The sequence below is a fragment of the Vigna angularis genome, chromosome 5 (genome assembly GCF_016808095.1).
Source record: "Vigna angularis cultivar LongXiaoDou No.4 chromosome 5, ASM1680809v1, whole genome shotgun sequence".
Taxonomy (NCBI): Eukaryota; Viridiplantae; Streptophyta; class Magnoliopsida; order Fabales; family Fabaceae; genus Vigna; species Vigna angularis.
Window position 1 is genome coordinate 8257421 of NC_068974.1, and position 14835 is coordinate 8272255.

At 35.1% G+C, this 14835-nt stretch overlaps 1 protein-coding gene across 2 annotated transcripts in view; it reads left to right on the forward strand.

The window, feature by feature from the left end:
* The first annotated feature begins 5045 nt into the window (after positions 1-5045).
* LOC108340592 (uncharacterized) overlaps positions 5046-14835 on the forward strand; it is a 29241-nt gene continuing 19451 nt past the window's right edge. The window contains exons 1-8 of one of the 2 annotated variants that reach the window (XM_017578074.2): positions 5046-5058; positions 5135-5208; positions 5292-5355; positions 5931-6039; positions 6495-6557; positions 8000-8109; positions 13231-13297; positions 14515-14586. In XM_017578074.2, coding sequence (XP_017433563.1) covers positions 5154-5208; positions 5292-5355; positions 5931-6039; positions 6495-6557; positions 8000-8109; positions 13231-13297; positions 14515-14586 — 540 coding nt within the window. In that variant the 5' untranslated portion in view covers positions 5046-5058; positions 5135-5153. The other variant, XM_017578076.2, reaches the window with a different exon arrangement.

A 14835-nucleotide genomic window follows, 5' to 3' on the forward strand; every position in this document is an offset into this window, starting at 1 on the left:
TTCAGGTAAAGTTGAAGAAGTTTAGTGCGAGGATGCGATGTGAAAACCTCTATGGGATTTTAGAACATGTATTTTAAATTGTGAAATGTGTGGTTTGTAATTTTAAAGAGTTTTAGTATTTGGTTTGTACTTCAATAAATACTCTTGAAAACTTTGACGATATTATTGTGTAATAATATTAAGTGTTGTGACTTTAAATGTGAATCAATGCTTTGTTTAAAAAAAAAAAAAAAATTTACTGTAATACTCTAAAAAGGGGTGTTACATGGAGGGAGCAAGTAGTGGTGGTGGAGGGAGCAACACCCGAATTCTTTTCCTCTCCGCACGGCATCAGCCCATCAAAAGCAACCCAATTCAACTCTAGCAGCTTCATGTGCAAAAGCCCAAAACAACCACGGTGCATAGTTTTTTTTTTCAATCAGCCTAATGCAGCGGCCCAATCTGTAGCCCAAACAGCTTTTATTCACTTAACTCTAGCCTATTTTTCTAGAGTGTCCCTCCACCATCCCATCTTCTCCCTACACCTCTCCAATTTTTTTTAAATTCTAAATTTATCCTTCTTACTTTTTACTTTTACCAATTTTACTTTTTAATTTTTAAAACCCTAATCTCAATCCCCTCTCACTTTCAATTTCCCTTTCACTCTCAGCACCAAGCCCCCACCCCCTTCCACTGTCACTTTTTCTCTTTCTCTTAATTTTCACTTCTGTTAATACAATATTTTCCATTTTCTTTCAAATTTCACGAGATTCACTAAACACCCAGTGATCATCGAAGAGAAGTTCAGTTGCTCCTACAGCCTAAACGGTTTGATTTACAACGACAAGGGTTATCTCCTAGTGGTTTAGAGTTTCAAGTTTAAGCATGGATTTTCAAGTTTGGTTATTTAAAGACAAGGAAGTGGAGAAGAAATTTTTAGCATATTATATTATGGGATCATAATACTTCAAAACTCATTAGAAATTATAAATGTTTTAAATTTATACCATGCAAAATTTACTTTTTCTATCAAATTTTGTGTTAATGGAAGTGGGAATTAAGAAAAAGAGAGAAAGTGACAGTGGGGAGTGGGCGCTTGCTGCTGAGAGTGAAAGGAAAAGTAAAAGTAAGACGGGATTGGAATTAGGGTTTTAAAAAAAAATTAAAATTGGTAAAAGTAAAAAGTAAAAAGGGTAAATTTAGAATTTAAAAAAAATTGTAGAGGTGTAGGGAGAAGACGGGGTGGTGGAGGGAGCATCACTCATTTTTCCAAGGGCTAATCCTACAAAAAGATAAGAAATGAAGAATTAAACAACAAAAATAAGAAGTAAAAGTCTACAACAGCAAAAGAAATTTTTATTTAAATTTTCTGAATATTTTTCTAAAAGAGAAAATACCTAATTATTTAAAAACCTATTTTATTTAACTAAAAAGGGAAAAATAACACTATTTTTACAAAACTCTAAAATTAAAGAAAAATCTAAAAACTATCCTAACTCTAGAAAATAAGAAGCTAAAAGAAACTAAAATTACCTTCTAAACACAGAAAAATAGGCAAATTTAGAGAGTTAACAATCGAAGTTCAAGAAACGGGGATCGAGTAATTCAATATGCTTGAATTGTTTAGGTTAGAGGATTATGAATCATTTGTTATTACTACTATGTATGAGGTGTTTGATTATGGTTGATATAATCAGAAGGTATGTATCTTGTCGTGTGTTTGATTATGATTGGTACAATAAGAAGATATGTATCTTATTGTGCGTTTGATTGTAGTTGATATAATCAGTATGTATGTATCATGTTGTTATAATTGTTTTATCGGTAGCTGACCCCATATATGTTTGTGTTTGTGTGTTTGTGAATGAAATTATCAGCGATGATCGTATAATGTGTTATACGTGAGCAAATAATGTTATAGATGTTCCAAAGGCGAGATTAACTCGAGAGAGGATGAGGAATAACCTTGGGATTCATTTAAAGCTATTTTGTTTTACAAGTTAAGACAATATAATTAGAGTATTTTCTTCGTTATTTTATTACTCGAAATAATGTAATTAAATAAGGTTTTCTTTAAATACGTTTTCGCGCGCTGTGATAAATTTTGAATTTTATCAATTTTTCCGCACTATGTTACAATGTTGTTTGATGGGTTGTCGCAGCCCATACAAATTTGATGTGCAAATAAGAATGCAATATAGACTAGGAAGTGACTCCTAGGTCGTCTCTCAAGGACCAAATGTGGTTCGAGACTTAAGTCAAACACGCAGGGGGGGGGGTTGAAATTAAACACAACCAAACGTAAGTAAAAACACTGAAAAAGATTTAGAAAGCATGAAGACCGAACGGTCATAATGTGAGACCGAACGTTTTTAAAGTGGAGACCGAACGATCCCTAAAGAAAGGAAATGGACATGCAGGAAAGTTGGAAACCGAACGGTAAAAGCAAACTAAACAGTAAAGGTAAAGGCCGAACGGTTCTACAGGTGACCGAACGGTATTAAAGCAGAAATGCATAAAAGGTTGCAGTTAAAACAACAGATCGAACTGTGTAAAACAGTAAAATCGAACGGTCTAAATGCAGAAGCTCAGAAAACGTTGCAGAAATGAAGTAGAAAACGCGATGAACAGTAAATTAAACTAGAAGAACTGGAATGAAAATGCAGAGTTGGAACAAAGCAAAACGAACTTCTAAACACAACTACAAGATGTAAATCAAAACACAAACAAAGGGTGCAATGAAATTAAGCTGGGAAACATAAATGAGCAAAATTGAAAAATGTGAAATGGGAAGCTAAAATCTGACAGAATTAAAATGCACAATTGCAAATAAGCAATGAAACTGGAATTGAAAATGGAAGCCAAACACAAATGCAATTGAAATTAAAAATGAGTTCATACATTCATTGAGAAGTAAAGAAAACAAAACCTAAAACCTCCCCAAAGGGGAGGAAGAAGAAGACGCTCCCCAATAACAGAAAAACTAAGTGGCGGCTGGGAGACTTAGGTCAAGTGAAAGTGATTTTGGGGTATATAGACCCCAAAAGACCAAACTGCCCTTTTAATGGGATTGTCCTACAAAATGACCTAAAATTGGCCCCAAAGTCCTAAAATGGGCATTCTAAAACAAAATTACACTTAACACTAACGTGGCCACCCTCTTGAAGTCCCAAAAATGTGCTTCCACTGCTAAGTTTCTCTAGTCACCTCTACTGACCGTTCGGTCATTAAGAGATCAGACCGTTCGGTTCAGTGATGCTCTGCAGGCTAGGAACTGATTGATGCAGACTTCATCAGACCGTTCGGTCATGAAGGGCTTAGACAAGTTGTATGTCGTTCGGTTCATCACTACATCAGACCGTTCGGTCATCAAGCTCTGCATGTTTCTCTAACCATTCGGTGCAACACAGTTCAGACCGTTCGGTTCTCTAGTGCTCGTCCATTCAGTGCAGTCTTCAGCAAACCATTCGGTATAGGATTCCACAGACCGTTCGGTGAATGATTCAGTAGACCGTACGGTCATCGGACAACAATTAATTGCCGTTCGGTCATTAGTGCTCAACCATTCAGTGCAAGCTTTAACAAACCGTTTGGTCATGACTTCGTCAGACCGCTCGGTTTGTAGTGCTCGGCCATTTGATGCAGGCTTGCAACAGGTCGTTCGGTCAAGGCTTCAACATACCGTTCGGTTCTGACCTACTCAAACTGTTCGGTACCATACAATATGTTTAGACCCTTTTCTCAACCTTCTAACAATGACTATCTTGCAAATAGTAATTGAAATAATTAAGCCCAAATAATTAAAATAATTAAAATAAGTATTAGTTTTGAAATTATGTCCAAATAGTGAAATGAGACAATAATGGAGAATTAAGCACAATTCACTAATACAATTGGGTGCGAAAAGCTAAGTAAATAGTAGAAAATAATGACTGATATTTTTGCATTTACGTATACTTGGAAAGGAGAGAAGAATTCATTTACATATGTTTCCAAAAGGGAGAAAAATATATTGCTAATCGATTCCATGGTGAGAAATGTGAAGATGTGGAGAATCATGTGTGTGAGTTAAAACATCGGTTAGGAAACTAATGTTAAAAAATCAGAATAGGAAACTAATTCTTGTGGGTGTTGTGTGTTTGAGTCATACTTTATTATTGAGAGAATGATTGAAAATTTTACATTAATATTGGAAACTAATTACATAATCATATATATATATATATATATAATTAATAATAATACTAATATCAATAATAACAATAGTTATAAATATAATTATTCTTATTATAAAAATTGTAAGGGTGAAATTGTAATTATTATTATTATTATTTATTTATTATCAATGACAAAGTTTTACAAACTTCACTTTTAAATTCTTTCACCTTTATTTCAAATCCCTTCAAAGAAAAACTCTCTCAAATTTATCTATTCAAAGAAACACGTTTTTAATATTTTGTAATGTTTTAGAAATCACGAGTCATGTATTACTATTGAATAATCAAGATTTTAATTTAAGATTCAAAGAAAAACTTAAATACTTATAGTGAAGGAGTTTTTTTTTATAATAGTATCAACCTTGTCTTATTTAAAAAATAAATAAATAATCTTTGCAAGAAATTTGACTAAAGAATGTTTTGTGAAAGTTTGTTTTCGGACTTTGATACTTCACCATTGTAACACGACCACACGCACAACCAGCCCTTCAAGAATACTTCTCTTCCAAAGCAAAGGAGAACACTGTTTCAAATAAAGCTCCAAAGGAAAACAAAAGTATTTCAAATCTTATGCGGGGTGCAAGTAGAAACTTGGGAATGGAAGAAGCAAAAACCTAAATCCAACTCCAACTGATGGGCCTATAACAATTGTTTACGCTTCACATGTCACTCACTACTCAAACCCCCCTGCAAGTTGCACAAGTAAATCAAAACATAACAATTAAATTTTAAAAAATTAAAATTAAAATCTTATCCTTTAATTTACACCAAGTCTAGATTTATTGATTTTTATTGTCCTTATTAAACGTAACAGTCTTACTAAACCAAATATTTTTCGGCACAGTTTATACTTGCTTTACACGTAGAACATCATTTGCCACCTGTTCTCCTGTTTTTCCTTTTTTTTTTCTTTCTCTTATTTATAGTTTCTGCTTCAGACTCACTGCCACTGACGCCATGGGTGATCTATCTCAACTTCTCCAAGCAGCTTCTGATTTTAGTCGCTACCCAGGTTACTAATTTACCTGTTATTCACTTCCCTTTTCTTTGTTTATCAGTATTTTCACTTTGAGAATAACATTGATTCGATTTCAGGGGTGCAAAGCGATGATTCCGCTAGGGACTTTCTCAATCGCTTCCCTCTTACACTCATTATCAAGTTTGCTTCTTTTTCTCACTTATGCTGTACCCTTTTATCTTTCTATGTTTTGCTGCCTATAGGAGTTTTTACTTGGTTTAAAATGAGGGTGTTTGTGAGTGTGTGCATAGGATTGTTCTTCAAAAAAAGGAAAGCTAAGTCTTGGTGTCTCAAGAAAATGGAAATTTATATATGGTCTTTATGCTGAATTTTTCTGGGGGGTTAGGTTTGACATTATTAAGACTTGTTTGCATTCAGAATTTTCTTCTTGACTTTGATTGAAAGCATTTTGATTAAAAATATACAACTCATGGTTCTCTTTGGTACTTTATAATGATTTGATAGACGAAGTGCTTTCACCTATTTACAAAAAATAAAAACGATTTAGTTTTAGAATCTTGATCAGTGGAGAACTTATTTGCATGTATGATGTGTATGACTTTGTGTTGGTAGTTTTTTTTTTTTTTTTTTTTTTTTAATTCTCTTCTTGGTCATGACATAAAGTTGGGGTCGTGTTTACTGTTAATTCGATGACATATGACATAATACCTCGTTCTGGAGAAATTTTCTCTTGATTTTCTCCTTTAATTTTGCAGTGCACTACAGACTAACTTTGACGTGCCTGACATAGAAAATACTCTTGTTGCATGTGTTGAAAAGCTATTCAATACGACGTTGGGAGCTTCTTTGATCCTGCAGTATATGGTTTGCAATATACACTCTTAGCTCATTCTTTCTATTTTTGATTTCTAAATTGTTAGTGGAATATGATTTGCAAATTGTCCAAGTATACTATATATATATATTTTTTTAAGGTGTATTATATGTTTTGCCAAAATATTATCTATTTATAGTTTTAGTTAGATTATTGTTTTTGAGAAAAACAATTCGCAAGAGTGGGCTACAATAATTGACTCAAGTTTTTTTGTTTCTGTTTCTTATGCACTGGATAACTGATTGAATATATTAGTTCTATTTTTAATTTATATAATCATTTTCTATCTTCATATAATGTTTCAGTGTTATTGGAATAGGACATTTGAATCATTAGCAAACAATTTTCATTCTGCATACATAAGATTCTGTATTATTCTCCTATTTAACTGTGTTATCATTGTAATGGTTATTCTTATTCTTTTGCTATTATGATTTTGGTTCAGCCTTTTGTTCAAGTTGGTCTGCAGGCAGAATCTCAAGCAGTCAGATCCTTATCTTGCAAAACAGTATGTGGATATGCTTTATATATGCCAAGTTTGTTTAAATACTTCTCTTGCATTGACAATGAGGATTCATCACCCTCAACCCCACCAATAAAGATAAATAATTTATGTTTAATGGAATGTACTTTACTATTTCTGTACATAGATCTTTGCAAATTCTATTCGGTCAATCCCCAAATATAATATATGTGGGCTACCAATGGCCTATTCTTGAGTTTGTGTACACGTGTGTAGAAATATAGAATCAATCTTGAACCTTTTACCTTATAGATTAAGCTGCTAAGATAGTTAGTATTGGACGTGATGAGCCTTTAGAAGTAAGATCTTTGAGTTCAAAATAAAATTTACTTTCAGCATGAGGTAGAGTGAATTTGAGGCATTATCCATGCTTCAAGCCCCAAGGGTTGTTGTTATAATGGTGTTTTAGAGATATAAAAATAATTGCGAACCTTCACCCAATTGGTGTTTGTTTGCTTTGGCTTACCTGGTTCCTATTTGGGAGAGTCTATCCTTGAAAACTGTAACATTTTTGTCTTACATATTTAATCATTTACTTACTGTAAGGTTGGTTTCTCTTACTATCATGTCTATCTATAGGGGAGAGTACGTCCTCTTACCAATCGTTTTTGTCCTAATCCAGTGTAGTGTTTCTCCTTATTAAAGAATGCTGGACATATGACTATGCATTGGCATTTAAGATTTAATGAAGCGTTCCCTCCAAGTTGTATATGTTGATAATTGAAATTCTTTGATAGTTACCGGTGAATATTTTTTAGAGGAGAGAAACAAATGTTTTCTTGATATGCTTGATTGATAATTTTAACCAGCAGAACGGATTTATTTATATACAAGAGAATTACAAAGATAATCAATGCAAAATCAATTTACAAGAGAATAATTAAGATGCCGCTACTTCTTATTATGCATTGAACCTAGTTATATCAAGTACCCAAAAAACTTGGAAAAAATAAACGCCAAAGAAGTTCTTATCTCCTAAAATGTTCCTATTTCCTACAAATTTACATTTGGAAATCATTTTAGCTTGATATTTTTACATATGCAAATTACTATTTGTTAGGGAGGGTAACCAGTGTGAGGATAAATTAGCTTCTTTGTGTTTAAGATTCACTATAAAGGGTATGATACTATGCCATCAAAGATTGTTCTTGATTTCTTTCATAATAAGTTTCAACTTCCAATTTAGAGTTGTTTAGTTCTTTAGTAGGAAGTTTGCATTGTATTTTTTTACATGGGTTTGGTTTGGCCCCCATGTTTTCTGTTTTTTTTTCTTTTTAATAAACTTTTCATGTGATGGCAAATTATTGGTGCGCGTTGGGATGTTGGCATAGCTGAGATGTTAAGATATGAGTTTAAATAAAGAAATCACTACTTATGTATCACTCTTTTTGTAGTAATACTTTTATTGACATGGTAGCAACTTTTAGGTAAGTCGCCTTCTAGAGAGTGTTGACAATGATGACAAAGTTGCTGCAAGTGCTCGTCTAATTAAAGACTTCAACATATATCCTCTTTTGCTTGATTGCATCATAAAAGGGTAAGTAGAGAAAGTATTTTGAGTTCCTTATCATTCTGACTTTGCTGAATTGTTTATTGCAATAAAATAATTATGCTGACTATCGCAATACCTAGAAATATAGGTAAGGGATATTTCATGCATTTTTCATTTCTAGTTGTTTTAGATGACATAATCCAAGATACAAATGAATATCAAATCTTAATTTTAATAAGAAATTGAATTGAAGCTTATGAAAGAAAGGTTGATATTGGTAATTTATAAAAGAGGGTTAAAACTTGTACTTGTTGGTTCTCGTGACATGTATGAGATATTATATGAGATTCTAGTAATCGGAAGTAATCTTATATATATTGGGAACTTACATGAGATTATTTATTATTGATCTGATGGTACTTTGTTTACTAAGCATGAGTTCCTCTGTCTTTATGTTTGATTATGTAAATCGAACAATTTCAGTTTACTAAGGACCTTACTCTTTCTTTCTGTAATTCTCCTACATTGTAGGGCTTGTCTCCACTTTTCATTTCACCCATTACAATTATGTTCAATTAAGGCAAGAGAGGGAAGAATGAATGTGAACACAATGAATCTAGATAAAAAATGAATCATGCAGCAATGAAGCCTGAAATGGAGACCAAAGAGTCATTGCAAGGATGGCTGCATTTTAGGATTTACTCAACAATGAAGGCATTTTAGGGTTTACACAACAATTAAGACTGTGTTTTAGAGTTTACACAACAATGAAGGTTGTATAAAAAATGAGGCTCTCAAGGATTAGTTGCTTTAATACCATCTCAAGTTTAGAAGAAAATTTCTCTCTTATTCAGTCTCATTACATACATCTCATACATCTGATTTATATACATACATTAATTGGATAAATTTGGAAATAAGTACTACCTACTCTAGGAATCAAATCCCTAAGATTGTGGGATTGATGTTCTAGTAATAAAATCAAGATATGACCAATGTACATAATTAAAACCCCTCTTCAGAAGACCTCCTTTGATTTCTAGGAATCCTTTGATTTTCGGGAACAACATGGGAATCAACAACATAGGCTGTTTAAACCCTTCTTCAGAAGACCTCCTTTGTATCCCCGATCTTGGTTGTGGGGTTTTTCATGCAACTTCCAACATTTATCCCTAGTGTGGCATGGCTTCTTGCAATAGGTACATCATACTCCTTTTTTTCTCTCCATCTTTTTAAAAGGGCCTCCATTTTTTCAGTCTGTAACCATGTCTGTTGTTCTTTCAACAATCATTGTTGAATTTTCTGCAATAGCAGTCTCTAGCAATAGACTCTGACTTTCTTCACTCCAATGATTTCCATCAGTACATTGAGTCTTGGAACCTTCTCCTTTCCCAATATTTGAACTCTAACTTGATCATATTTGTGGTTTAGACCTACTAAGAAATCATACACTGTTAGGTTCCTGGGTTGGAAACCTAACTAGAACACGCTCAGAAGATAGAAAGAACAATGAAAGAATGGATTTCTCTATTGATATAGAGAACAAAGTACACTGATAGTGTTAATGGAGGTCTAATCCCCCTCTTAACCCTAACGGAGGCCTAATCCCCCTCTTCTGGCCAATGTCCAGATTTACAAAATAATCTTTAATAATCCCCCTGACAACATAATAGAGTACTATTTATATAATTCCTCCTCCTTCTATCCTAAACCCATTACCCATTATACCCTTACCACCTTATATCCTAACATTACACCTCGCTGTAGAACAACCTTGTCCTCAAGGTTGGAACCAAAAAACTTGATCTCTTGGCTCCTCTTTATCATCTTGTTATTCTATGAAGGGAACCCACTGATTATGCCCTCCAATTCCAGTCAGGAGGCTTGGGTGGTGGTCGAGATGAGATACGGACTTTATAGCACCCTTTTCATGTCTGCATTATTTCCTTGAAAGCAAGGAGCTTCTTATCCTTCCTTGTAAAATAACTTCTTCTACCGTTCGGCTCTCTTCTTCCTATCTTTATACCGTTAGGCTTTCTTCTCCCTATCTTTATACCGTTCGGTTTGCTTTCCCACGCTTTTCCACCGTTCGGTTTTCTTCTTCCTATCTTTATACCGCTCGGCTTGCTTTCCCATGCTTTTCTACCGTTCGGTTTTCTTCTTCCTATCTTTATACCGCTCGGCTTGCTTTCCCCTGCTTTTCTACCGTTCGGTTCCTCCCTTATATTGGTTAACACTGTTCGGTTTCGTCCTATAATGGGCAATACCGTTCGGTCCCCTATCGAACTGTGCAACTTCATCGCTTTTGGCTGAATAGGGCCTCCAGCCGAGAGAGTGGACAACTTCGTCTGCTTCAGGTCTAATTCTGTCTCGGACTGCTCGGCAACCTCACCTGGGATATTGCGCTTGACCTCAGACCGCTCAACAACCCTCGATCTACCGTTCGGTCCGTGTTGGTTTTCTTCCTCTGCTCATCCCCCAAGCTCACCTGGTACGGTTGGTTATCCTCCATGGGTAAACCCCGTTCCTCTACAGTCCCTTGCCTATGAAATTGTGGCTGGCTCCATTGTTGGTCAAAACCATACCTGTTTGGCCCCCTACCAAACCGTTCGGCTTCATCATTTTTGGCTGAGTGAGGCCTCCAGCCGAGAAAGCGGACATCTCCATCTGCTTCCGGTCTACTTCGGTCTCAGCTTCCTCAGTCTCCACCTCTTCATCCTCCCCCAAAATAACCGTCCCTCGATTCTTTTCTGGCCAATGATGGCCTGGACCGAACGGTCGTCCTGGATTATGGCGATCGGCTTCTGACCGCTCGGTAACTTTCAATAGGCATGTGTTATAGCGATCGGCCTCTGCTCGGCCACTAGCGATCGGCATGGGCTATAGCGATCGGCCTCCGACCGTGTCATCTCATCGCTCGTTCGTCCCCAAGACGACTGGTCTTCTATGGCCTCGGACCGCTCGACAACTCTCGATCGGCCTGTGTTATAGTGATCGGCCTCGGACTACTCGGCTAATCCCGATCTTACCTTTTCGCCTCCCTGTACATACTCTTCCACTGTCCCCATCTGTTTCGATGCCGCCAAACGCTCAACAATGGTTCCAAACCTTATCACCATGGCTTCCTTCAAGCCATCCCAGGAACGATTTTTGGCTTTCTCCTTCCATGCTCTGAACCAGTAGCCAGCGCTCCCCTCCATACTGATATCGGCTAGGCGCACCTTTTCCTCCAACAATACCCTTCGTAACTTGAACAATTTCTCTGCGCGATTGATCCAGTTCAGCGGATCGATCCCCTCGAAGATGGGTAGCGCCACCCGTTTCCGCCAGCTGTTTTGCCCCTCAGTATGTTCGCCTTCCCTTCCTCCTTCGTCTTTCCGCCTCACCCTCTGATTCTCGTTGACAGACGCTTGGCCCCCATCTGCGTGTCCATCCTGGTTCCTGTTTCGTCCACCCAGCCTTTGCATGATTTCTTGTAAGTCTTGACGCATCACAGCCGTTTCTTGCCGTATTTCTTCCATATTTCTTCTGTATTCTGCCATGCTCCTTTCGCTGGTCCTGCTCTCCCAAGTATTGTCTCTTCCTTCCATCACGATTATCCTCCCTTCGATTCTATTCTCCCAAGCAGTAGCTTGCCCATCGTCTTGCTCCGTCTTTAATTGGATCCAACAGCTTCTCGATCTAGCAATTCTCCTGTTGATGATTCGGCAGGTCGGACAAATTTGTTAGGTTCCTAGGTTGGAAACCTAACTAGAACACACTCAGAAGATAGAAAGAATAATGAAAGAATGTCTAGATTTATAAAATAATCTTAACCCTAACGGAGGCCTAATCCCCCTCTTCTGGCCAATGTCTAGATTTACAAAATAATCTTCAATAATCCCCCTGACAACGTAATAGAGTACTATTTATATAATTCCTGCTCCTTCTATCCTAAACCCATTACTCATTATACCCTTACCACCCTATATCCTAACATACACCCAATCCTATTCAATGTACTCTCTTAAAATTGTTGAATCCTCATAACACTTGGCCTTAATGACACTGAAGTGATCCAATTCCATCCATAAAGCTTTAAGATGATTAGCATACTCAATAACATATTTGGCTGTCATGGCTATTACCTTCACATCATAGATTTGTTCTGTATCTTTTGCCTTACAAATTTTTGCCCTATTGCAAACCATACGGCTTTTTCCGAATTGAGAAACATACACATATCACTGCTTTCTAGAATGATTGAGTTCCTTGATCATGGAGTCTTCTTCGTCCCATGACTGGAAAATAGGATCATCTTCAACAACATCATTGGTTTAATGGCTAGCCTTTCCTTTCACTTTCAAGATGGTCTCAATGTTGCGACCGTTTTAGATATATATATATATATATATATATATATATATATATATATATATATATATATTTTCATTCAACCAATATGTTGAATGAACTTTATGTAATTCTCCTGCATTGTGAGACTTGTCACCATTTTCCATTTCAGCCATTACAATTATGTGCAATTAAGGCCCAAAGAAATAAATTAATAAGAGACGCATAGCAATGGACGTCAGATTGTGCAACAATGAATACTGAAAACAGAACATGTGGCAATGAAGATTGCAATTAGGTTTACACAACAATGAAGGCCGTAATTAAGCCACACAAGGAGAGACTCCTATTGATCAGAACCTCTGATACAATCTCAAAATTAGAAGAAAATAATTTCTCTTATTCAGTTTGATTACACGATCTGATATATATTACATACCCTGATTCGATAATTTAGGAAACAAGTACAACCTATCCTAGGAATCAAATCCCTTAGTGCGGTATTGATATGTTAGTAATAAAACCAAGATATAACCAATATACAAAATGAAAACCAATAGAAATAAAATTTAAAACTACGTAAAATATATCGTCATAATAAAATCTAAAACTTCTTAAAATACCTCGACAATAAACTGCCATTTAGCAGTAAATCAAGATTTCTGTAAAGGACCCTTTTTATAATGTGGTCAAGGGATGCATCTTAATAGGGTTCTATAATTACTTGTCCTTTATTTTACATATCTTTGTTTAGATCTCTTTGCTGGCTAATAATTACTCGTTTTTTTATAGTTCACTTACATAATAGATCTTTTGATTTCCTCACATGTGCAGTGATGAACAAGTTGCAGCTGTAGCAGCAGATGCAATAACAAATTTAGCTGGTTTTCCTGAAGGCATGGTATGTGTTGAATATAGTGAAAAATAGGTACAAGAGTAATCTCCCTTGTGTAGTGTGTAGAATAATGGTAGAAAAGAAATAATAACAAATAAACAGAAGATAAAAGATAAAATATAGATATCTAATATATCTAACAAACCATGTTAAGAAGTGAACTTTAAGCCTAACTCAACACTACAAAATTGTGAAACTTTCAATACACCGCATCATGTCGAGGTATATACATCTTGAACGTGAGACTAGACATTAATGGGTGGTTCATGACCTAATAGTAAGTGGAACAATAGATCCAACAAACATCAAATTTTGTTATGATAGACTACAACCTGATTCTAATATCATGTTAAGAAGTGAACTTTAAGCCTAACTCAATCTTACAAAGTGTATTTATAATGAAGAGAATATGAGCTAAGCCTAAATTACAAATAATGATAGAAAAGAAATAATAATAAAGAGAAGATAAATGATAAATAGATATCTAATATATCTAACAAATCATGTTAAGAAGAGAACTTTAAACCTAATTCAATCCTAAAAAAAAAAATAATAATAAAGAGAAGATAAATGATAAATAGATATCTAATATATCTAACAAACTATGTTAAGAAGAGAACTTTAAACTTAATTCAATCCTACAAAATTGACTTGTAATGTGAGGTTTGCACCCACATATATACTTTAAATTGGCTTTATCTCTAGTTGATACGAGACTTTCAACATACTCTTATCACGCTGAGGTATATATATCTTGAGCATGGGACTAGACTTTAATAGGTGGTTCGATAACGGTCCAATAGCAGGTGGAACAATAGATTCAACATATATATCTTGAGCATGGGACTAGACTTTAATAGGTGGTTCGATAACGGTCCGATAGCAGGTGGAACAATAGATTCAACAAACGTCAAGTCAAATTTCACTAAGATAGACTTTTAACCTGGTTTTAATACCATGTTAAAAAGTAGACTTTAAGCCTAACTCAATCTTACAAAATGTATTTATAATAAAGAGAATATGGTCTAAGCCCAAATTACAAATAGTGAACAAAAAGAAATAATAATAGATAAATAAAAGATAAAAGATAAAAGATAGATATCTAAAATATCTAATAGTATGCAAACACTTTTCTTATTGCAGATAAATGTCTTTCACTTGTATGAAAGGAAAGCAGTTGAACCTTCTATGTGATTGCTTTCTAACATGATGTGCTATTGTAGGAAATTATCTTTCCATCTAGCAAAGTAGGTGAGATAGATCTGGAGCTTATAGCATCACAATGTTCATCACTGGTATGGTAATTTACCTGTTATGCATGGATTTGTATTTTTTGTTAAATATATTAACATGTAAACTATGAGATTTACCTTTAATACGTGGTAAATCTCTACCAAATGATTTGACCTATTGCTTCATTGAATTTGAGAGTAAATTTAAAGAAACTTCTGCCACTTGAGTTTATTTGGACTCTAGGTGTGGGCCTAGTTTTAGTGGGAAGGCCCAAGGTTTAGATGGTCTTTGTTAAGAGGAACAAAGAAGGA